The sequence below is a fragment of the Pipistrellus kuhlii genome, unplaced genomic scaffold (assembly GCF_014108245.1).
Source record: "Pipistrellus kuhlii isolate mPipKuh1 unplaced genomic scaffold, mPipKuh1.p scaffold_m20_p_19, whole genome shotgun sequence".
In the NCBI taxonomy this organism is placed as follows: Eukaryota; Metazoa; Chordata; class Mammalia; order Chiroptera; family Vespertilionidae; genus Pipistrellus; species Pipistrellus kuhlii.
This window is the reverse complement of record NW_023425504.1, coordinates 22,173,901-22,199,550: the sequence shown is the minus strand read 5'-3', so window position 1 is coordinate 22,199,550 and position 25,650 is coordinate 22,173,901. Positions and strand designations below refer to the sequence as shown.

Sequence of the window (25,650 nt, the reverse complement as noted above, 5' to 3'; positions counted from 1 at the left end):
CCAGTTAAGAGGGAAGTAGACTGGAACATGAATTGTGCCATCACATGAGGGATGTGGTCAGATAGAGGTAGCTCATGGCAGAATCACAAAGTTAAGGAATGACTTGTCTTTGGCCACCCCCATCCCTGCAAACTATCTACTTGGTTCTCTGTGCCTTTGTTTTTCTTTTCTCACAAACTGATAAATAACACAAGAAGATTTACATTTGAACAAGAGCCCAAAGCCTTTAATTTACACAATGATTTGCTGGCTTTAGGATATATATACTAATATCTATATATATCCTGTATAATAAAGAGGTTATATGCAAATTGACCTTCATGCCCTCACACAAGATAGCTGCCTCCATGTGGTCAAAGATGGCTGCCACAAGATGGCTGGCAGGGGAGGATAGTTGTGGGTGATCAGGCCAGCAGGGATGGCAGTTAGGGGTGACCAGGCCTACAGGGGAGGGCAGTTGAGAGCAACCAGGCCAGCAGGGGAGGGCAGTTGGGGGCAACCAGGCCAGCAGAGGAGGGCATTTGGGGGCAACTAGGCTAGCAGGGGAGCAGTTAAGCGTCAATCACGCTGGCAGGGGAGTAGTTAGGAGGTAATCAGGCTAGCAGGCAGAAACAGTTAGGGGCAATCAGGCAGCAGGCAGGTGAGTGGTTAGGAGCCAGCAGTTCCAGATTGTGAAAGGGATGCCCAACTGCTGGTTTAGGCCCAATCTTAAACTGGCAGTCGGACATCCCCCGAGGGATCCCAGATTGGAGAGGGTGCAGGCTGGGCTGAAGGACACCCCTCCCTGAGTGCACAAATTTCCTGCACCAGGCCTCTAGTATATTTATAAAAATATATCTGGGAGATGGTCCAAGGAAAGGAGGACATCAGCTTGCAACCTATCCCTCAAATGGTTGTTGACACTTAGGATTCCCCAACAGGCCTCTAATTCCAAATGACCAGCAGTAGGGTACAGTAGTCCCTCAGTGGCTTTTTCTTTGCATCTATATGAGGTATTGAAAGAATGACCCTTCATCATTCAGCTGACCTTTCAGCTCTTCACAAATACTGATAGGAACCATTTTAGTGAATCACATTGAATGCCAAAAATCATAAATCATAACTATATATGTTCTGCTCTTTGTCCCATGTTTAAATATCTCTGATAGAAGTTAAATATATATATATATATATATATATATATATATATATATATATATATATATATATTAATCCTCACCTGAGGATATGTTTTTATTAATTTTAGAGGGAGAGGGAGAAAGAGAGAGAGAGAAACATGCTAAACATCAATCGGCTGCCTCCCATATGTACCCTGGTCCAGATGGAACCCGCAACCTTGAGCATGTGTCCTGACTGGGAATCGAACCTACAAACTTCTGGTGCATAGGATGATGCTCCAACTAACTGGTCCACACTGGCAAGGGCATAAAAATTGAATTATTTTTTTATATAAATGTCTAACCACTATGTTATACATCTGAAACTAATATAACATAGTATGTCAACTGTAATAAAAAATATTTTTAAAAAGGAAGATTATTTTCCAGCTTTACTGAGGTATAATTAACATGTAAAAATTATATATATATATATATAGGTTGTATAATGTGATTATTTTTAAGGTGTACAACATGATGATTTAATATACATGCACTTTGTGAAATGATATCCACAATTAAGTTAATTAACATCCATCACTTCACAGTTACCTTTGTTTGGTGTGGTGAGAACACTTAAAATCTACTCTCATAGCAAATTTCAAGTATACAATAGAGTATTATTAACTACTAGAGGCTCAGTGCATGAAATTGGTGCACAGGGTGTGTGTGTGTTCCTCCGCCCAGCCTGCACCCTCTCCAATATGGGACATCCCTCTCACAATCCAGAACCTCTGGCTCCCAACCACTCGCCTGCCTGCCAGCCTGGTTGCCCCTAACTACTTCTGCGTGCCAGCCTGATCACCCCCTAACCACTCCCCTGCCAGTCTGATTGATGCTTAACTGCTCCTGCTGGCCCGATTGCCCCTAACTGCCCTCCCCTGCTGACCTGATCACCCCTAACTGCCCTCCTTTACTGGCCATCTTGTGGCAGCCATCTTGTGTCCACATCGGGGCAGTCATCTTGTGTGTTGGAGTGATGGTCAATTTGCATATTACTCTTTTATTAGATAGGATAATCACCATGCTACCCATTAGATCTTCAGAACTTATAACTGAAATTTTATACTTTTGATGTACATCTTCCCATTTTTCATATACCCTAGCCTCTGGCAACTAACATTCTATTCTCTGCTTCTATGAATTTGACTTTTTTAGATCCCACATATAAGTGACAGCATATAGTATTTGTATTTCTCTGTCTTATTCCACTTAGCATAATGCCCTCAAGTTTCATCGAAGTTATCACAAATGGCAGGATATTTTTCTTTCTCATACTATCTAATAAAAGAGTAATATGCAAATTAACCATACATCTGCTATACCCACAAGCCACGCCCATCAGCCAATCAGGAGTGAGTATGCAAATTAACACAACTAAGATGGCTGCCACCGTGAAGCAAGCAGGAGGCTTGGGTTTCCCTGGCAATGGAGGAAGCCAAGCTTCCTGCACACCCTGACTGTCCATGGACTTCACTCAAGGCTACAACGTTTCAATTACAGAAGATAAATAAATCCCAACAAAATGGCTGCAGCCACAGAACAAGCAGGAAGCTTGGGTTTCCCTGGCGATGGAGGAAGTCAAGCTTTACGCCTGCCTTGGCCTGTCTTGGCCTCCGCTCAAGGCTACAAAATTTCAATTATAGAAGATAAATAAACCCAAGATACCAGGGCCTTTGCTTGGGTCACCTGTGGGCATGGCCAGCCTGCAAACCACCACAGGCTCCTCGCCCAGGCCATCCTATGCCCAAAGGAAATCCTAACCCTGATCTGGGATGCCCTTCAGGGAAAACCAGCTGGCCCCCACCCATGCACTAGGCCTCTATCCTATCTAATAAAAGAGTAATATGCAAATTGACCGTCACTCAAACACACAAAAAGGCCACCACAAAATGTCCAGCAGAAGAGGGCAGTTGGGATGGACCAGGTCTGCAAGAGAGGGCAGTTGGGGGTGATTAAGCCTGCAGGGGAGGGTAGTTAGGGGTGACCAGGCCTGCAGGGGAGAGAAGTTAGAGGCAATCAGGCTGGCAGGGGAGCAGTTAGGCATCAACCAGGCTGGCAGAGGAGTTGTTAGGGAGTGATCAGGCTGGCAGACAGAAGCAGTTAGGGGCAATCAGGAAGGCAGGCAGGTGGGCATTTGGGAGCCAGCAGTCCTGGATTGTAAGAGGGATGTCCAACTGCCTGTTTAGGCCTGATCCTACCAGTAACGGGCCTAAACGGGCAGTCAGACATCCTTCAAGGGGTCTCAGATTGGAGAGGGTGCAGGCTGGTCTGAGGGACACATCTCCCCACTGTGCACGAATTTCATGCACAGGCCTCTAGTATATGAATAATATTCCATAGGTGCCATTTCTTCTTTATCCAACCATTGATATACTTAGGTTGTTTCCACATCTTGGCTATGATGAATAATGCTGCAGTGAACATGGGGTGCAAATATCTCTTCAAGATCCTGATTTGTTTTTCATTGAGGTCCTAATTTCATTTCCTTTGGATATATTCACAGAAATAAAATTGCCGGATCATATGGTAGTTCTATTTTTAATTTTTTGAGGAACCTCTATACAAAAAAAGAAAGATTCTCCTTCCATATGGCTATGTAATACTGTATTCCATAGTGGCTATACTAGTTTACATTCTCACCAATAGTGCACAAGTGCCCCCTTTTCTCTATATCCTTGACAACACTTGTTATTTATTGATTTTCTTTTATAATAGCACTTCTAATAGGTATGAGATGGTATCTCATTGTGCTTTTGTTTTGTATTTCCCAATGATTAGTGATATTGAACATTTTTTCATGTACCTGTTGGCCAGAAGTAGAGATTTTCATGTGTTGATTTTTTACTCAGTTTTGAAATATTAGCATTTCAGGAACTGTTTTTCTTTTTACGTCAGACAGCAAGTGACTTAAATTGTGTGGAGTAAAATTTTATATATTTCCTGTAACCTAGTTATTTTTCATACATTATACTATGAACAAGGGAGAATGATTTCTTTTCCTCTTTTTAAAATTTGTAATTGACGTAGGAGAAAAACTACAAAAGTCATTATATGCAGTTAGATGATTTTTCACAAGTGATTTTGCTAATTTCATAACTAGCACTCCAGAAGCCACATCATGACCCCTTTTGGTCACTACCCTCCCAAAGAACAACTATTATCCTGACTTCTAATCTCAGAGATTAGTTTTGTTGACTCTTTTTAAGCTTTTTAAAATTGATTATAGTGAATTTATTTTTGTGTGTATCTGCCTTCTTTCATTGTGTTATGTTTATGAGATTGACTGATATTCTTGCCTGTAGTTGTAGATGGTTCATATTCATTGTATTCATTCTATTGTGCCAATATACATTTGATTTATCCCTTCTCCCATTGATGGACATTTCAGTAGTTTCTAGTTTGGAGTTTTATCGCTAGAGTTTTTATGAACATTTTCATACTTGTTTCTTGGTGCACACATGCATACATTTTGATTGGGCATATATAGGTTGTAGGATTTCATCTTATTCTATCTAGTAAATAATATCATTTTCTCTAATGATTTTGCTAATTTACACTACTAAGAGCAGAAATTGAGAGCACTAGATCCTTCATATCCTCATCAACAGCGGTGGTAAACTTTTTGGACCTTGCAGGCCACCAGTTGGTGGCAACCACTGCAACCACTTGGTATTTATTGTCTGGTTGGTGTGTGTATTCTTATCTTGTATATTTAATTTGCATTTCCCTGGTAATTAATAAAATTGAGTACTTTTTCATGTTTACTGACAATTTTAATATCTTCTTGTGAAATGCCTGTTCAAGTATTTTGCCAGTTTTTTCATTGACTTGTCTGTTTTTTCCTTATTAATTTGTGGGATGTATGTACATATATGTGTATCATGTATAAATGTAAATACATGTTATATAATACATATATGCAAGTCTTTTGTCAGAAATTACAAATATCTTCTCTCATTCTATGCCTTACCTTTTTATTTCCTTAACTAGAGGCCTGGTGCATGAAATTTGAGCATGGTGGGGGGAGGGCGGTGTCCCTCACCCTAGCCTGCACCCTCTCCAATATGGGACATCCCTCTCACAATCCAGGACTGCTGGCTCCCAACCATTTGCCTGCCTGCCTGCCTGATTGCCCCTAATTGCTTCTGCCTGCTAGCCTGATCACCCCCTAACCACTGCCATGCCAGTCTGATCAACACCTAACTGCTCCCTTGCCCACCTAATTGCCCCTAACTGCCCTCCCCTGCTGGCCTGGTTGCCCCCAACTGCCCTCCCCTGCTGGTCTGGTCACCCCTAAACTGCCCTTCCCTGCAGGCCTGGTCATCCCAACTGCCCTCCCCTGCTGGCCATCTTGTGGCAGCCATCTTATGTTCACATGGGGATGGCCATCTTTGACCACATAGGGGCAGTCACCTTGTGTGCTGGAATGAAATTCAATTTGCATATTAGGCTTTTATTATAGAGGATAGAATATATTTTTAATGTGAATATAGATTTATAAAAAGTGTTTTCTTTATGGTTAATATTTTAACCTATTTAAGACATCTTTTTAAAAAATATTTTTATTGATTTCAGAGAGGAAGGGAGAGAGAGAAATAGAAATATCAATAATGAGAGAGAATAATCAATCATCATATATGAGACGATACACAACCAACTGAGCCATACCAGCCAGAGCAGGTTTTCTTTTAATGGAATAAAGGAAACCTTGTTAGAAATGGTTAAATCATGTAAAATGTGATTTTTAAAATATTTTCAATTTACTCATTTTTATTTATTTTTTTATTTTCAAGGTTGATGAATCCATATGTAATCATTCAGAGTTTGAGGGAAACCCGGAGGTCAGTAAATTCAACTTTAGCTATTTGGACTTAAACACATAAGAGTAGTTGGGGATAGGGCCGGGGGAGCATAGCCTAAATTTGAACTTCTTTGTTCTGTGTATTATTGTCCATTTTTATCCAGGAGTTAAAGTCAGATAATTTGGAGTACAATTCAAGTCTTAATCATATACAGAATTTGTTCGATAATTATATTTAAGATTCAGAAGCAGAGAAAGAGAATAAACTATTAATATACTTGTGTTGTTGTTGTTGTTGTTGTTGTTGTTGTTAATTTTAAGGATGGTACAATTTGTTTCCGGATTCCTGGTGTTCTTCATGATACTTTGAACACAGTCAGAATGAGAGTAAAAACAAATAAGATTTGCTATGCGGATGACAAACTGTGGAGTAATTGGAGTCCAGCGATGACTATAGGTAAGGGAACAGGATTTTATTTAAATTTAAACCACTGATGCATGGAAACTAAGCTGAAGCAGAAAATAGGATGGGAAAAGGGGTGTTCTATATTCTTAATGTCAGCCAGTGAGTATTACAATTGAAATGTATTTTCTGTTTAATTACTGTCAAATCACCCAATTTGCAATATACTAATAAGGCACTTTGAAAATCCATAATGCAAATGGTATTTTTTTCTCTTCTGTCCTGTCTCCATCTTTAGAAGGTAGGCATGATTAGATCTGCAGATTGTACAATGCTAGAGGACTTAACTTATGTGTTGGTGATAGAATCAAGAATAGAACAGTGGCCCTTGATGGCATTTAATAGAGATAAACCTGTATTTAGTTTTGAAAAAATCAGTTTCATTTATTGAGAGGCTGAACAAGCTATTTGCCAGACTCAAGTATAGGATTGAAATACCTGTGCTTTATGAATGTGTGTGTTGTAGGGTGCATATAGGGTTTTGTTTGACTGTAAACTCAAAGTGACTCAACATTGGGTCCTTAAGTATCCCTAAAGGAACATGCAGTTATAGGCAGTAGCGACAGTGAAGCACCTAAAACAAAGGAACGTGGGAGGGTGGGGCACAGAGTCCTGTACACATCAGAAGTGTGCTGTATTCATGCTGGGCACCACATTCTTGCGGATGCCTATTCTTGAAAGAGGGTAATCAGGATGTTGAAGAATCTCAAAATTTAGGGAGAAAGACTTGATGAAGTAAGCGGGGGAAGTCATGATTGATGAATTCTAACATTTTAGGTATTTTCAGGTAGAAGAGGGAATAGACTACGTATGTTTTTTGAGGCTCCTTATGGGAAAAAGAGGACCAACTTTAGGACTTTCTAACAGCTATCTAATAGTCAGAGAGACAAGTTGTTAAGGTAGTCAATTCCCTATTATTTGAGTAATTGAACAATCTATGTGTCAAACATGGTTGTATTAGTTATCTATCGTTGCATAACAAATTATGCCAAAATATAGTGGCTTAAAAAAACACATATTTACTAATTCAGTTTTTTTTCTGTGTGTCAGGAATCTGTGCACAGGTTAGCCAGGCAACTCTGGCTCAAGTTCTCTCATCAGGTTACAGTCAAGCTACCAATGTGGACTAGAGCCTCATCTGAAAGCTTGACTGGAGCTTAAGAGTCCACTTCCAAGCTCACTACTAACGTTGTCATTGGAGAGCCTCAATTCCTCTCTGGCTGCTGGAGAGGAGGGGGGTTATAACAGATTGAATTATATCCCCCCAAAAGATGTGTTTCAATTCCAACTCCTGTTACCTATAATTGTGACCTTATTTGGAAATAGAGATTTGCAGATGTATTCAAGTTGAAATGAGGTCATACTGGAGTAGATTAAGTGCTAAAACCAATGACTAGTATTATAAGTAGAAGAGAGGATACACAGAAACACAGAGAGACACACATAGCAAAGACCATGTGAACATGGAGATAGAAATTGGAGTGCTGCAGCTGCAAACCAAGAAATGCCAAGGATTCTGGGACCCACCAAAATCTAGGAACAGGCAAAGAGGGATTATTCTCTAGAGCTTTCAGAGGGAGCATGTCCTTGTTGATACCTTCATTTTGGATTTTTAGCTTCCCGAACTGTTAGAGAATATATTCCTGTTGTTTTAAGCCAACCAGTGTGTAGTGATTTGTTAAAGTAATTCTAGAATATCAATACAGAGGCCTCCCTCAGTTCCTTGCTATATGGATCTCCCCATAGGGCTACCTCACTACATAGTATCAGCTGGCTTCCCCAATTGAGTGATCCAAGAAAGAAAGACTATATAAGAGAATACCCAGTATGGAAACCACAGTCTTTTATAACCTGATCTTGGAAATAATATTCCATCACTGTTGCTGTTCAGTTTTTCACAAATGTGTCAATTAGTTCAGCCCATCCTCAAGGGGAGGGGTTAAATAAGGGTATGAATACCAGGAGGCAGGGATCATTTGGGGTCATCTTAGAGGCTGCCTAAAACAATGACACTATCTATGCCTTGATGCTTTCTAAATGTTCATGTCCTAGTGGAAAAGATAATTGAATAAATAGACATATAGTTCACGAGTTAGGTGTAACAATTAAAGACTTTGGATTTGGACAGTGCTGGATTTGAGGCTTGACTCCATCACTTACTAAAACCTTAGAGATAATCTAGTAAACTGCTCTGAGCCTTGCTCTTCTCATCTGTGTAAATGGGAGACAGTATTATCTACCTCTGTAGCATAGATATACACATATAGAAGCACGTAGTATGGTATCACACATATAGTAGGTGCTCAATTCAGAACAGTAGTAGTGCTAGTTGTTGTTAGGATTATTTTAGGTGTTCTAATAGTATTAAGTAACCAAAACGAAAATATAGTCACTGTTAATGAGATGATGTATTTAAAAGATATAACACCTTTGTTAATAGTGTCTGAAACCTGATGAGATATCTTGGTTTTATATAATTTGTTTTTATTTTATTTTAATCTTTAAATTCTTTATTGATTAAGGTATTACATATGTCCTCATCCCCCCATAACCCCCCCCCAATCATGCCCTCACCTCCCTGTTGTCTGTGTCCATTGGTTGGGCTTATATGCATGCATACAAGTCCTTGGGTTGATCTCTCCCCCTTACTCCCACCTTCCCCTACCTTCCCTCTGAGGTTTGACAGTCTGATTGCTGTTTCTCTGTCACTGGATCTGTTTTTGTTCATCAGTTTATGTTGTTCATTATATTGCATAAATGAGTGAAATCATGTGGTATTTATCTTTCTCTGACTGGCATGTTTCACTTGGCATAATGCTCTCCAAGTCCATCCATGCTGTTGCAAATGGTAAGAATTCCTCCTTTTTTACTGCAGCATAGTATTCCATTGCATAGATATACCACAGTTTTTTAATCCACTCATCTGCTGACAGGTACTTAGGCTGTTTCCAAATCTTAGCTTTGATGAATTGTGCTATTATGAACAAAGGGGTGCATATATCCTATCTGATTGGTGTTTCTACAATAGCTTCTTGGAATATATTCCTAGAAGTGGGATCACTGAGTCAAATGGGAGTTCCATTTTGTTTTTTGAGGAAACTCCATACTGTTCTCCACAGTGGCTGCACCAGTCTGCATTCCCACCAGCAGGGCAAAAGAGTTCCTGTTTCTCCACATCCTCGCCAACACTTGTCACTTGTTGATTTGTTGATGATAGCCATTATGACAGGTGTGAGATGGTACTGCATTGTCATTTTGATTTGCATCTCTCATATAATTAGTGACTTTGAGCAGGTTTTCATAGGTCTCTTGGCCTTCCTTTTGTCTTCTTTTGAAAAGTATCTATTTAGGTCCATTGCCTGTTTTTTTATTTTTTTGTTTTTTTTAATATATTTTATTGATTTTTCACAGAGAGGAAGAGAGAGGGATAGAGAGTTAGAAACATCGATGAGAGAGAATCATCGATCAGCTGCCTCTTGCACACCCCCTACTGGGGATGCGCCCTCAACCAAGGTACATGCCCTTGACCGGAATCGAACCCGGGACCTTTCAGTCCACAAGCCGACGCTCTATCCACTGAGCCAAACCGTTCCCGGCCATTGCCTGTTTTTTAATTGGGTTGTTTATCTTCCTTTTATTAAGCTGTATGAGTTCCCTGTAAATTTTGGAAATTAAACCCTTATCGGTGATAACATTGGCAAATATGTTCTCCCATACAGTGGGCTTTCTTGTTGTTTTGTTGATGGTTTCTTTTGCTGTGCAAAAGCTTTTTATTTTGATGAAGTCCCATTTGTTTATTTTCTCTTTAGTTTCCATTGCTCTAGGAGCAGTATCAGTGAAGAAATTGCTTCGGCATATGTCTGAGATTTCGCTGCCTGTGGATTCCTCTAATATTTTTATGGTTTCTCATCTTATGTTTAAGTCCTTTACCCATTTTGAGTTTATTTTTGTGTATGGTGTAAGTTGGTTGTCTAATTTCATCTTTTTGCATCTATCTGTCCAATTTTCCCAACACCATTTATTGAAGAGACCGTCTTGACTCCATTGTATGCTCTTGCCTCCTTCGTCGAATATTAATTGGGCATAGTGGTTTGGGTTGATTTCTGAGTTCTCTATTCTATTCCATTGATCTATATGTCTGTTCTTATGCCAGTACCAGGCTGTTTTAATATTAATAACAGTGGCTTTGTAATACAGCTTGAATTCTGGTATTGAGATCCCACCTACATTGTTCTTCTTTCTTAGGATTGCTGCTGCTATTTGGGGTCTTTTATAAAATTCCAAATGAATTATTGGAACGTTTGTTCTAGGTCTGTGAAATATGCTGTTGGTATTTTAATGGGGATTGCATGGAATCTGTAGATTGCTTTGGGTAGTATGGACATTTTAATGATGTTGATTGTACCAGTCCATGAACATGGTATGTTCTTCCATCTTCTTGTCTTCCTCTATCTCTTTATTCAGTGTCCTGTAGTTTTTTGCATATAGGTCTTTAACCTCTTTAGTTAATTCCTATGTATCTTAATTTTTTTGGTACAATGGTACATGGGACTGCTTTTTTAGTTTCTCTTTCTATAAGTTCACTATTGGTATAAAGAAATGCCATAGATTTCTTGGCGTTAAGTCTATATTCTGCTACATTGCCAAAATTCACTTATTAAGTCTGATAACTTTTTGATGGAGTCCTTAGGGTTTTCTATGTACAGTATCATGTCATCTGGGAATAAGGAGTTTTACTTCTTTTCCAATTTGGATGCCTTTTATTTATTTATTCTTCTTGTCTGATCACTATGGTTAGTACTTCCAGTACTATGTCAAACAGGAGTGGTGAGAGTGGGCATCCCTGTCTTGTTCCTGTTCTTAGGGAAAATGGTTTTAGTTTTTGCCCATTGAGTATGATGTTGGCTGTGGATTTGTCATATATGGCTTTTATTATGCTGAGGTATGATCCTGCTATTCCTACCTTGCTGAGAGTTTTTATCAAGGATGTTGGATTTTATCAAATGCTTTTTCTGCATCCTTAGATATGACTATGTGATTTTTATCTCTCAATTTGTTTATGTGATGTATAACATCTATTGATTTGCAGATATTGTACCATCCTTGCATCCCCGAGATAAATCCTGCTTGGTCATGATGTATGATCTTTCTGATGTATTGCTGGAATCTGATTTGCTACAATTTTGTTGAGGATTTTGGCATCTATGTTCATCAGGGATATTGGCCTATAATTCTCTTTCATTGTGTTGTCTTTATCTGGTTTTGGTATTAGGTTAATGCTGGATTCATAGAATGACCTTGGAAATGTTCCTTCCTCTTGAATTTTTTGGAATAGTCTGAGGATAGATTTTTAGTTCTTCCTTGAATGTTTGGTAAAATTCCCCTGGGAAGCCATCTGGCCCCGGACTTTTGTTTACTGGTGTCTTTTTGATGACTGCTTCAATTTCTTCCATAGTTATCAAGCTATTGAGATTTTTAGAATCTTCCTGAATGAGTTTTGGAAGGTTATATTTTTCTAGAAATATATCCATTTCATCCAGGTTGTCTAGTTTGTTGGAGTACAGTTGTTCATATTATTTTCTAACAATCCTTTGTATACAGGGCTCCACCATCTAAGACTGCCCGGTTTGTCAGCACCGTGGAAGACCTGCAGAATCTAAGTGTCCCTAGCTCATACACACACACACACACACACACACGCACACACACACACACACGCACGCACGCACACACACACGCACACCGCACACATCCACATACTTCTCTATCACTCCGTCATTCTCTCACACTCTACCTTCCTGCTGGTTGCCATCTTTGCAACATTGAGAGTCAGTTTTAGATAATATTAAGGTGTTTATTCATTCATTCATGGAATTTAGGCACTAGAGCAAGACTTCCCCCCACTATTAAGATAACAGAGGATAATTTAATTGAAGGGTTTTGGAAAATAGTTTGGGGCAGAGGGCAGAAATATATGTGACCTCACTGCTCTAACAGAGCTGTTGCTTGATTTATTTCTAAAATAATTTTATTTCTCATATCTTTCTGTTTGCTTTCCATTTTCCAGGTAAGAAGACCAATCCAACACTCTATATCATCATGTTACTCATAATTCCAATCATTGTTGCAGGTGCAATCATAGTCCTTCTGCTTTATCTAAAAAGGTAAGGCAACTGCCCAGGCAGGCTTGACAATTTCTGCTAGCCTGGTTGCTATGGTTATTACTCTGTGTGGGTGTTTGATGTTTGCCCAGTGTATTAAAAGCATTTGGATTATAACTGACTTTTGGCAAAGAGGTATTATTATGTACATTTTATGGTGAGGGAAGTGTTAGTTGAGTTTCCCAGGGCTCTTCTCAGGCACTGCTTTCTTTGCATGTGTTTAGAATTGTTGCTAGGACTTTTGTTCATTCTACTCTTTCAAATGTCTAATTTATTGACAGTTAGTTGGTAACTGTTGGAGTGAAGTTTTAAAAATGGAAACTATTGTTCATTAAATGACTTGTCTGGTATGAATGGAAAGCATGCTGCTACTTAATGCTGTAGGAAGGAGCTTCACCAAGTTGAATGTAATATATGGTATTCATTCCTTGAGAATGTTTTCCCTTCTCTATCTAACTATAGGGACTAGTCTGGTGTCATTATTTGCTCTTTTAGTAAATACCTATGGTTGAAATAAGGTTATTAAGCTGAATCTAAACCAATATTTTATCATCATGTCAATATTCATCCACTGTACATTTATTGAGTGCCTATTTATAAAACAAATTATATATATTTTGAGAGAGAGAGAGAGAGAGAGAGAGAGAGAGAGAGAGAATAGATAGATAGATAGAGAGATAGAGAGATAGATAACAAATCATAAATACTATGATTTCACATAGTGAGTAGTAAAGTTATGGGGGTGATGTGGAGAAAGGCTGGATATTCAGAGAAAGAGTATTCCAGGCCAAGGGAATAATAAGTGCAAAGGCTCCAAGGCTGGGATGAGCTTTGTGTGTCTTATTGGAGTAGAGTGAGCAAGGGAGAGAGAGACAGGAGATGAGACTGGAGAGATAGCAGGGCTAGATCATGCAGGCCATGGCAAGAAATTAAATTTTATCTTAAGCATAAGGGGGAAACATTAGAGAGTTTTAAGCAGGGGAGGGATGTGATCTGATTTACTGTCACAAAAGATCACTATAGTTGCTGAGTGAAGAATGGGCAAGCATGGAAGCAGCAGATTAGAAGATATGGCAGGATTTGAGGGGAAAGGTGAGGGTGGCCTCGGCTATGTGTTGGCAGTGGAAATAGTAAGAACTGGTCTGATGTGAGATATATTTTGAAGATAGAATTGATAGCACTAGCTGATGATGCTTCTCTGTGGAGATGTGGGAGAAATTGAAAATTCAAACATAACTCTTAAGATTTTTGGCTTTAGCCAACTAAGTGAATGCTGGAGCCATTTACTCTGTACGTGATAGAGAAATTTATGAGGAGAGCTAGCTTTAATGTAAAGGTGAGAACTTCAGTTTTGAACATAAGTTTGAGATGCCTACTAGATGTCCAAGTAGAGGTGTTAAATAAGTAGTTGTATACATGAATCTGGAGTTTAAGAGAGGTCTGGGCTGGAGATAGAATTTGGGGAGTCCTTGGCATGTGAATGAATTTAAAGCACTAAGATGTAAAGAAAGTGCTCATAAGGTGAAGGAGATAAAGAGGACAAAAGGCTGAACGCTGTGACACACCAATGTGTAGAGACCTCAGAGATGAGGTAATCCACCATCTCTATGTAAAAATAGAGCAGAGAAGTAAGAAAGAGACAGAAAAAGAGGCCTTTACCCTGTTTTAGGAATATGATATTATGTTTTCCAAAATTAGTAATAGCAAGCTCCCATCTAATCTATGATGACTAAAGCATTATTATTAAATTATAGGGTATCACATGCACAATCATAACCATGTGAGGTGATGAATGTTAATTAGATTGATTGTAGTGCTCATTTCACAATGTATACATATATTAAAGCATTGCATTGTACATACACCTTAAATATATACAATTATTTGTCAAGTATATCGCAATAAAGCTTAAAATTTTTAAAATGGTAGGGTATGAGTAAGTCTGCCTATCCTGAAAGTCCCCTAACTCCACACATACTTGATCCTATTTGCACATTGATTTCTCAGCTTGTTTTAGAAATTTCTTCACAACTGCTCTATCACTACAGATCATTTGCATACCATGCCTTCAGTCCAAGCCTTCTTCTTAAAAAAAAATAATAAAAAAAATATATAAATATATATTTCTGAGAGAGGAAGGGGAAAGGAGAGAGGGATAGAAACATCAATGATGAGAGAGAATCATGGATCGGCTGGCTCCTGCATGCCCCCTACTAGGGACTGAGTGTGCAACCCGGGCATATACCCTGATGGGGATGGAACCATGACCTCCTGATTCATGGTTTGATGCTTAACCATTGAGCCACACCGGCCAGGCTGTCCAAGCCTTCTTTTAATATGCTGTATTTAAGTATGATGTTCTCATAGGGTGAAGATTTGGTAAAAAAAAAAAAAAAAAAAAAAAAAAAAAGTCTGTTTTTTGTTTTTTTTAAAGGCTCAAGATCATTATATTCCCTCCAATTCCTGATCCTGGCAAGATTTTTAAAGAAATGTTTGGAGACCAAAATGATGACACCCTGGTAAGCTCTGACTCCATGAGATTCAAAACAGGTGTTTTTTTTTGTTTTTTTGTTTTTTGTTTGTTTTTTTGTTTGAGGCTGTGGGATTTGTTTGAACTCTGAGATAAAATTTACCATTTTCACCATTTTTAAGTGTACAGTTCAATGGCATTAAGTACATTAATAAGTTATGCAACCATCCATCACTATTTCCAGAACTTTTTCATCATCCCAAACAGAAACTGTGCTCATTAAACCATAACTCACCATTCCTCCCAGCCCCTGGTAACCTCTATTCTACTTTCTGTGTTTCTGAATTTGCCTATTCTAGATACCTCATATAAGCAGAATCCTTCATTATGTGCCCTTTTGTGTCTGGCTTCTTCCACTTAGCGTGTTTTCAAGGTTCATCCATGTCGTAGCATGTGTCAGAATTACATTTCTTTTTAAAAATATATTTTATTGCTTTTTAGAAAGAGAGAAAGGGAAAGGGATAGAGAGATAGAAGCATCAATTAGAAAGAAACATCATCGATTGGCTGCCTCCTGCATGCCTCCTACTGGGGACCAAGTTTGAAACCCAGGCATATGCCCTGACTGGAAATCAAACCAGCAACCTCTTGGTTCATGGGTCAATGCTCAACCAGTGAGCTACACTAGCTGGGCCAGAATTACATTTCAAAATTGGTTATTTGAAATTAGATTTTGTCTAAAATATTAATGAAGAGCTTATTAAAAATGTATCTCAGTCCACACATAGCATTTAAGAAGTCTCCAGAACACTCTGTCTGTCTTATATCACTTGGCCTCATTCTCTTTCTGGGGTAGGGGACATATTTTATACAAGCCTGTGGGGGGAAGATCCTTTGTTATGCAACTAGCCTAATAAGCAAGGCTCTGACTCCTGGATAATTTTTACAGCTTGATTTGTGGAAATAGAAAAATAGGGTAAACAATTAAAATAGATTTTGCTCATGCTGTTGTCTGGAAACCTGGCCTCTGCATGGAAATACAGCAAACCACTCCAACTGTTATAGTTAGTTTGCTGCAAACTCTCATGTTATCATTTGTGGCTAAAAAATATAAGACCTTATGGGATCAAAGGGCTTTGAAGTTCCTCTGATAAATACATTCACCCAAATAAAATAATGAAGACATTAAATGAAAGAAATATCAATATTATATTATCATGTGCATCTTAAATTAGTAATATCAGGGATAAAGCAGTTAATTTGGGGAAGCAGTTCAGCATAGTAGATAATGGCCTACCCTCTGGAGTCAGATTGTCTGGATTCAAATCTCTGCTGTGGCATTTACCATCTACTTGACCTTAGGTAACTTTCTTAACCTCTCTGTGCCTTGGTTTTCCCATTTATAAACAGGAGGTAATGATACCACCTGCCTCATGGCATTGTTATGTGGATTAAATTAATTTAATACATAAAGACCACTTAGTGTGCCTGGCACATTATAGATGCTTAGTAAGTATTACTGATAATATTTTCATAATACTTTGCATTTATCTTTAGCCCCAAACAACTTTTGTAATGAGTGATTGACAGTGGCAGCTAAGATATGTGGCTAGGGAAGGAAGGGCAGGGAGACTGACATGCTAGCTGAGGATAATTCATTTGGATTACTTTTCCACCAAGTCATGGTCATAGACGGTGGGTAACTCTGCCAGACCCTGGGGGACAGGGCACCACTAGGCAGGTAGGTCCAGAGTCAGCTACCTGAGAAGGAGATTGAACACTGTAATTGAAGTGAATATGTCAACCAATGGTTCTTCAACTTCAGTCGAGTCCCAATCAACTAGAACTAATAACAACATAGAATCCTAGGCCCTAGTTCTATAAATTCTGATTCAACAGGTCTGGGATCGGGCTCAGGAGTTTGTATATTTGATAGGAGCCCACAGATCATTTCTATCATGGCAAGATTTTGAAAATCCCCATTACCTTTTATTATGTGCCTAGTAGTGTTCTTTGTGCTTTGCATACATTTCCTTATGAATGCTCATAACAACTCTGTGGTGTAGGTGCTGTTAGTAACATTTCACAGATGAGGAAATGGAGCTTCAGAAAGGTTAAGTAGCTTTCCTGAGGTCGCACAGCTAGTAGGTAAAGGTTAGGTGGGATTTGACACAGGACTATCTCATTCCAGAGTTCTCTCTTTCCACTGTGCTGCATTGCCTCTTGTAAGATAGAATGCTTGTCCTCAAGAACATCACCCTCTTCAAAGAGTTCTCTATGATAGAAATAGAAGGTTGTGATAGGGGAGTTCTGAGTAAAAGATGTTGAGTCACATTATGGCTGACCTTATATGGGAAGGTATTAGGAATGCCATTCTGACAATAGTCAGGAGGGAATGGATTAAAGAGGGGAGGCACCAGCATGTTAGCAAACTGGGAACCTAGTCCTAAATTTGCCCCATAGATGTTTTGTTTGACCAGCGTGATGTATATTATTTTTTTTTCAATTTGGAATCTTAAGCAGGGTATACACTCTCCAATTTATCTTGGGCCCTGCCATTCCCAATTCCCACTGTGGTTTCACACGATGACCTCAACATGCCAAATCCCAAAAAGGCATTTGAGTTTGTTACCCCTGCTATCAGAATGAAGACCAGTCCAAAGTGCTATAACACAAATGCCCAATATCTGTGAAAACATGTTTGGACTCACTAATACACACAAATCATGCCAACCAAAGCATAGATGAGATATAAATTTCCAACCTAATAAATTTCTAAAAAGTGATAATAGCCAGTGTTAAACAAGAGGGTGGGGACCTAGACTTTTTTTTTTTTTTTTTTTTTTTTTTTTAAATAAGTTTTTATTGTTCATATTACAAATGTTCCTTCCCCCCCCCCCCCACCATTGCTCTCCTCCACCAGGTTCCCACCCCACCCTCTGCCCTTTCCCCTCTCCCCATTGTCCTCATCCATAGGTGCACAGTTTATGTTCAGTCTCTTCCCACTCCCCCCTCTGCCCTTTTCCCCAAGAATCATCAGTTCACTCCCCTTCCATACCTCTGATTCTATTATATTCAACAGTTAATATTGTTCATCAGATTTTTTTAATTTCCTTGGTTTTTAGATTCACTTGTTGATAGTTACATATTTGTTGTTCATAATTTTTATCTTTGTTTACTTTCTCTTCTGAAAGAACCCCCTTCAGCAATTCATATAATTCTGGTTTGGTGTTGATGAACTCCTTTAGCTTTTGTTTATTAGTGAAGCTCTTTATCTGGCCTTCGATTCTGAGTGATAGCTTTGCTGGGTAGATTATCTTTGGCTGTAGGTTCTTGCTATTCATCACCTTGAATATTTCTTGCCATTCCCGTCTGGCCTGCATGGTTTCTGTTGAGAAGTCAGCTGACAATCGTATAGGTGCTCCTTTATAGGTAACTACCTTCTTTGCTCTTGCTTCTTTTAATATTCTCTCTTTGTCTTTTGCTCTTGGAATTTTAATAATGATGTGTCTTGGTGTGGTCCTCTTTGGATTCCTTTTGTTTGGAGTTCTGTACGCTTCCTGGACTTGTAAGTCTAATTCTTTCACCAGTTGGGGGAAGTTTTCTGTCACTATTTCTTTCAGTATGTTTTCGATATCTTGCTCTCTCTCATCTTCTGGGACCCCCATAATTCTGATGTTGGTTCGCTTGAAGTTGTCCCAGAGGTTTCTTACATTATCTTCAATTTTCTGGATTCTCTTGCCTTCTAGCTTCTGTGGAGGAGTGTCTTCTGGCTCTTTATGTTCCAAATCTTTGACTTGATTCTTGCGATCATCCCTCCTGTTTTTAGGACTCTGTAAAATATTTTTTATTTCAGACAATGTATTCTTTATTTCTTGTTGATCCCTTATCATTTCTTGTTGACTCCTTATTAATTCTAGTTGATCTCTTTTCATATCCTCATAGGCCTTATCCATCTTTTCTAGGAAATTCTTGAAAAACCTTATAAGCGTAGATTTGAACTCTATATCCAGACGCTTTTTGTCCTCCAATTCTTTCGTTTTTGATCTATTTTGTTGTCTCATTTCGCAGTTACAGATGGGGCGGGGTTTCAGGGTGGAGCCTGCAGCTTTGGCTTCTGTCAGCCCCGCCCTATGTGGGTCCTTCAGTGCTCGCTGCTGCCGGCGCCTCTGAGAGAGAGGTGCCCTCGATTTTCGCCTGCTGCCAAACAGTCTATGCTTTCCCACAATGAGCCCGGTATTGGGGTTCAGTTCAGTTCGAAGTGGAGTAGGAGGTGGCGTTCACAGCAGTCTGGAGCCCCAGTCTCCTTCCCGTCAGGGCAATCCCCCGGCACAGCCGACCGTCCCTTCTCTGCGCTCAGTGTGCGTGCCTCCGGGACCTCCTTCCGCCTCTCCCCGGGGTTTCGCCTTACAGCCCGGCTCCCTGTGGCTGAGCCTGAGTCCCCGGGGTCCGGCCTAGAACTGGGGTCCAGAGCAGTCGGGGGCCCAGCACAGTCGGAGTTTTATCTCCTTTCCGCTGGGGAACGCCCGCCAGGCACTCGGCCTCCCTCCTCTCAGGTCCGTCCTCTCCGCCCGCCTCGTGTCTCCGTACCTTGGCTTTTCCAGCTCCTCCGCGCCTCCTTCTGGTTTTCTCCTTGCTTCTCGCTGTAGAATTTCCAGTCAGTCAACCTTCCTGTAGTTCTGGGCAATGTCCGTTTTATATTTTAGTTGTATTTTATTGAAATTGTTGTGTGCAGCTGCGGCTAGGTGTTCACCTGGGCGCAGCCATCTCGGATCTCTCTGCCTATCCTTATTTTTTTAATCTGAATTGGGAGACTGATAGCAGAAATCCAATCCCGGGACCTGGACTTTTAATGCACTTTTGGGGATCCTGTAAAATAGAATATATAATCCTTCTGGAGAACAACTTGGTAAATTGTAACAAGAATCTTTGATCTTGTAATTATACTTTTAAGAATCTATTTTAAGGAAATTATCCAGCAATGGCCAAGGAGTGTCAATGCAGCATTTGTTTCTAACATGAAAAATTAGAAATGAATAAAATATCAGCAATTGAAATTAGTTTTTATAAATTAGGCTTTCAAAGCATTTAATGTCATAGTAAAATATTTATGATATAAAAGAAACATAAATGTGTAGTGTATTATAATCCTAATTTTAAAAAATATCTGTGAATATATACATAGAACAATGAGTGGTTAGAAATGGGTCAAAATGATCAACTCTGGCAAAGTTATTGTGGATAATATCATTCTCTCTACCTTTCTGAAATTTCCAAATTGCCTGTAATGAATATGTATTGCTTTTATGATAAAAAGAGACCCTGCATAAGTTATTAAGGCAATAGAGAGTATTGTAGTCATCCAGGTTTGAGAGATAATAGAGACTTGAACCAGAGTGGTAGCAGAGGAAATTGAAGCAAGAGACATTAAAGGAAACTCATTAGACTTGGTGACTCTATGTAGGTGATGAAAGGCAGGAGAGAGTAAAAAATAATTTCAAGATCTCAAGCCTGGGTGGTAGAGTGAATGATAATAACATTGACAACAAAATCAGATCAATTATCTTTCTCAGAAATGGGAAAATTGTTTGTTTGTTTTTTCAATTTGCTGTCTAGAGGATAATATGTTGTCCCAGTGAGTCAGATAATGCTGTAATTTAGTGAAGTGGATGCACTGGCAAGATGGATCACTTAAAGCATATGATTTTTTTTTTTTTTGTGATGGTTGCAGACCATTAAATAAAATCCGTCTTTAAAATTAATAAAAATGCCAGACTGGGGATAGGGTAATAGAACAAATTTTCATGTTTCCTGTTTAACCAAATGAACAATCTTCTTTCTGTACATAGCAGTAATCTTCCCAAAGTGAACTGCATATCTAACAGAAGTACTGATTTTTTTATTTTCAGAATCATTGAATTTCAGAATGAATGTGGCCCTAGAGCTCACCTAATGAGTTAGATGTTTACATGGTTAATTATATTTCTTTAATTATAAAATTTTAAAACTCTAGATTCTAATCCTACCCCTTCACTTGAGAGATGGGGACATTGGAGGCTACAGAGAAATTTCTCAAGGATTAGTACATAGATAATTGCAGAACCTGAATGAGAAGCCATTATAACTTCAATTACTGACTCATAATCCAAAGAAATATTCCATGCCCTTTCTAAATATGTTTTTCTCCCATACTACACCATCAATAGTCCTTAAAAAAAAATGAAACTCATTTAGGCCCTACCGGATTTGGCTCAGTGGAAAGAGCATCAGCTTGTAGACTAAAAGGTTCTGGGTTTGATTCCAGTAAGGGCACATGCCTGGATTACAGGCTCCATCCCCAGTAGGGGGCGTGCAGGAGGCAGCCAATAAATAATTCTATCATCATTGTTTTTATCTCTCCCTCTCCTTATCTATCTGAAATCAATAAAAATATATATTTTTTAAAAAACTAACATTGCTGATGTTAGTTTAATTTTTTTTAAAAGTCATCTAGGTGTGGCCACAAATAAATTAAATCTGTGTCGTTTTCCTTAAGGGTTCTAGTGTTTTGATAATGTTTTGTTCATCACTGTAGTAACATTTTGGCCAACAGCATTTCTTCCTGTTCATTGCTGTTTGTCTTTTCTCTGTAACTAATTGGGCTGCTGGCCATATTGTGAGGATACACACAGGGGATTGATTGCTTCTCCTTTGCATCTTTTTCATCCATAAAAAATCATCTATTCTTCCCCTACTTTTTGGAAACCAATGATGTTTTCAGTATTGTGCCAGTTTTGCATTCCTAACTGGAAAGCAGCTTTTTAACTTGGGAGTTGACTTCAAAATAGTGCTGATTTTTTTAAAACCTCAGTATATATCTTTAAAAACTAAAAATATTATCCTGTACTAGCGGCCCTATGCACGAAATTTGTGCATTGGGCAGGCGGAGGGGTCTTCTCAGCCCAGCCTGCACCCTATATAATAAATGGCTAATATGCAAATTGACCAAATATCGGACAGAAGGGTCGCTATATTGTCCCCTGGTGATCAGTGTGCTTTCACGGGGGGAACGCAGCTCAGCCAGAGGCCTCCGTGGCAGTGCTAAGGATGTCCTGCTGCCAGCTTAGGCCCACTCCCTGCAGAGACATTTCCTTAGGGCTCCCGGACAACTTTCTATTGTGAATGTTGATCCAAAGAAGACTAGGGCATGTAATTGCTTGATTTATATACAAAAGGCCCATGTTTGGCTTGGTGGTTAGATGTGTGAAACCCCGCATCCGTCCCTCCCAGGCTTTCACCATAGCACTGTCTGCGTCCATGGCCATGCATATAAGCATGTAAGTTCCCTGGTTAAATTAACAATTAGACTGACATAATTTACAGAATTGAAGAATAGGTCAAAGCCTTTCCATTTGGTCCTTTTACTATACATGGCCATAGTCATAGAAACACTGCTCAGGAAAAGGCCATGATGCTAATGTTGGGTGAAAATGAGAGTACCGAAGTTTCAGAAATGAAAACAGGTAATTGAAAAAATGAGTGGATCCTTAGAAGCCTTTTCTGCTGCGTTGTTTACCTCACTGAAACAGATTGCTTTATTCCTGTCCAATACAGTTAAGCATTGGGTCTCGTGACCAAAAACCAATGAAAGTATAATGTTCAGTGCACATTTTAAAAAATTAAAATGATTTCTTTTATTTATTTTTTTATTATTTATTTTTTTTAATAAATGGTTTTATTAACTTAATTTGATAAATGTCTTCCTCTTCTATTGAGATTCCGTCTACACCAAGTTATCTTTTCCATAATTAGTACCCATTATGTGAATCACTGTTTATTTAAATTAATAATACTGAAATGTTAATATTTTCATTAATATATACAGAGGATGAACTTCATTGATTTATTTCAAAATTTAGTCAAAATATGAATATTTTGTTTACTTCTTATTTTACATTTTATTCACATCATAAGAGGTATCCAAATACAAAGTTATAGAGATTGGATTTTTTATTTATTTATTTATTTATTTATTTTTATTATTTTATTTTATTTTATTATTTTTTTATATATATATATTTTTAATTAATTTATTTATTTTTTTACATATTTTAATGATTTTTTTTACCCCCCTCCCTCCCTCCCCCATATCCCCTCCCTCCCCATAGTTTTATGTCCATTGGTTGTACTTATATGCATGTATACAAGTCCTTCGGTTGATCTATTATCTCCCCCAGATCCTCCTCCCCTCCCCGCTGTAATTTGACAATCTGCTTGTTGCTTTACGGTCTCTATATCTATCTTTTGGTTCATCAGTTTATAATGCTCTTTATTATCCACAAATGAGTGAGGTCATGTGGTGTTTCTCTTTCATTGATTGGCTTATTTCACTCAGCATGATGTTCTCCAATTCCATCCAGGTTGCTGCAAATGATGAGAATTCCTTCTTCTTTATGGCAGCATAGTATTCCATTGTGTAGATGTACCATAGTTTTTGGATCCAATCATCTGCTGACGGGCACCTAGGCTGTTTCCAAATTCTGGCTATTGTACATTGTGCTGCTATGGACATAGGGGTGCATATATCCTTTCTGATTGGTGTTTCTAGTTTCTTGGGATATATTCCTAGGAGTGGGATTACTGGGTCAAATGGGAGTTCCATTTTCAGTTTTTTGAGGAAACTCCACACTGTTCTCCACAGTGGTTGCACCAGTCTGCATTCCCACCAGCAGTGCACGAGGGTTCCTTTTTCTCCGCAACCTCGCCAACACTTGTCGTTTGTCGATTTGTTGATGTTGGCCATTCTGACAGGTGTGAGATGGTACCCCATTGTTGTTTTGATTTGCATCTCTCGTATAATTAGTGACTTTGAGCATGTTTTCATGTGCCTTTTGGCCTTCCTTCTGTCTTCTTTTGAAAATATTCTATTTAGGTCCCTTGCCCATTTCTTAATTGGATCATTCATCTTCCTTTTATTTAGTTGTATCAGCTGTCTGTAGATGTTAGAGATTAAACCTTTATCAGTGGTGTTATTTGCAAATATGTTCTCCCACACCGTGGGCTTTCTTGTTGTTTTGTTGATGGTTTCTTTTGCTGTAAAAAAGCTTTTTATTTTGATGTAGTCCCATTTGTTTATTTTCTCTTTAGCTTCCATTGCTCTAGGGGCAGTATCAGTGAAGAAGTTCTTTTGGCATACGTCTGAGATTTTGCTGCCTGAGGATGCTTCTAGTATTTTTATGGTTTCCCGTCTGATGTTTAAGTCCTGTATCCATTTTGAGTTTATTTTTGTGTATGGTGTAAGTTGGTGATCTAGTTTCATTCTTTTGCATGTGTCTACCCAATTTTCCCAACACCATTTATTGAAGAAACTGTCTTGACTCCATTGTATATTCGTGCCTCCTTTGTCAAATATTAATTGAGCATAGTGATTTGGGTTGATATCTGGGTTCCCGATTCGATTCCATTGATCTATATGTCTGTTCTTGTGCCAGTACCAGGCTGTTTTGAGAACAGTGGCTTTGTAATACAGTTTGAAGTCCGGTATTGAGATCCCTCCTACTTTACCCTTCTTTCTCAGGATTGCTGTGGCTATTCGGAGTCTTTTATTGTTCCAAATGAACTTTTGGAGAGTTCTTTCTAGGTCAGTGAAATTTGCCCTTGGTATTTTAATGGGGAGTGCATTGAACCTATAGATTGCTTTAGGAAGTATGGACATTTTGATGATGTTGATTCTACCAATCCATGAACATGGTATGTTCTTCCATCTCCTTACATCATCCTCTATCTCTTTTTTCAATGTCGTGTAATTTTCTGCATATAGATCCTTTACTTCCTTAGTTAAATTTATTCCTAGGTATCTTAATTTTTTTGGTGCGATGGTAAATGGAATTGCTTTTTTAGTCTCTGTTTCTGTAGTTTCACTGTTGGTGTATAGAAATGCCATGGATTTCTTGGCGTTAATTTTGTATCCTGCTACATTGCCAAATTCATTTATTAAGTCAATTAGTTTCTTAATGGAGTCTTTTGGGTTCTTTATGTACAATATCATGTCATCTGCAAATAAGGATAACTTTACTTCTTCTTTTCCAATTTGGATGCCTTTTATTTCCTCCTCTTGTCTAATTGCAATGGCTAGTACTTCCAGTACTATGTCAAATAGGAGTGGCGAAAGTGGGCATCCCTGTCTTGTTCCTGTTCTTAGAGGGAATGGTTTTAGTTTTTGCCCATTGAGTATAATGTTGGCTGTGGGTTTATCATATATGGCTTTTATTATGTTGAGGTATGATCCTTGTACTCCCACCTTGTTAAGAGTTTTTTATCAGGAAAGGGTGTTGGATTTTATCGAATGCTTTTTCTGCATCAATTGATATGACTATATGATTTTTATCTTTCAATTTGTTTATGTGATGTATCACGTTTATTGATTTGCGGATATTGTACCATCCTTGCATTCCTGGAATAAATCCTACTTGGTCATGGTGTATGATCTTTGTGATGCTCTGCTGGAGCCTATTTGCTAGGATTTTGTTGAGGATTTTGGCATCTATGTTCATGAGGGATATTGGCCTGTAATTCTCTTTCATTGAGTTGTCTTTATCTGGTTTTGGTATTAGGGTG

At 38.7% G+C, this 25,650-nt stretch overlaps 1 protein-coding gene across 3 annotated transcripts in view; it reads left to right on the top strand.

Moving 5' to 3' along the window:
* IL13RA1 (interleukin 13 receptor subunit alpha 1) overlaps positions 1 to 25,650 on the top strand; it is a 77,183-nt gene that overhangs the window by 36,977 nt on the left and 14,556 nt on the right. Inside the window, exons 7-10 of one of the 3 annotated variants that reach the window (XM_036443438.2) lie at positions 5,954 to 6,001; positions 6,286 to 6,418; positions 12,492 to 12,588; positions 15,020 to 15,104. In XM_036443438.2, coding sequence (XP_036299331.1) covers positions 5,954 to 6,001; positions 6,286 to 6,418; positions 12,492 to 12,588; positions 15,020 to 15,104 — 363 coding nt within the window. Of the gene's footprint in view, positions 1 to 5,953; positions 6,002 to 6,282; positions 6,419 to 12,491; positions 12,589 to 15,019; positions 15,105 to 25,650 lie in introns of all 3 variants that reach the window. The other 2 variants (XM_045583573.1, XM_045583574.1) reach the window with 2 other exon arrangements.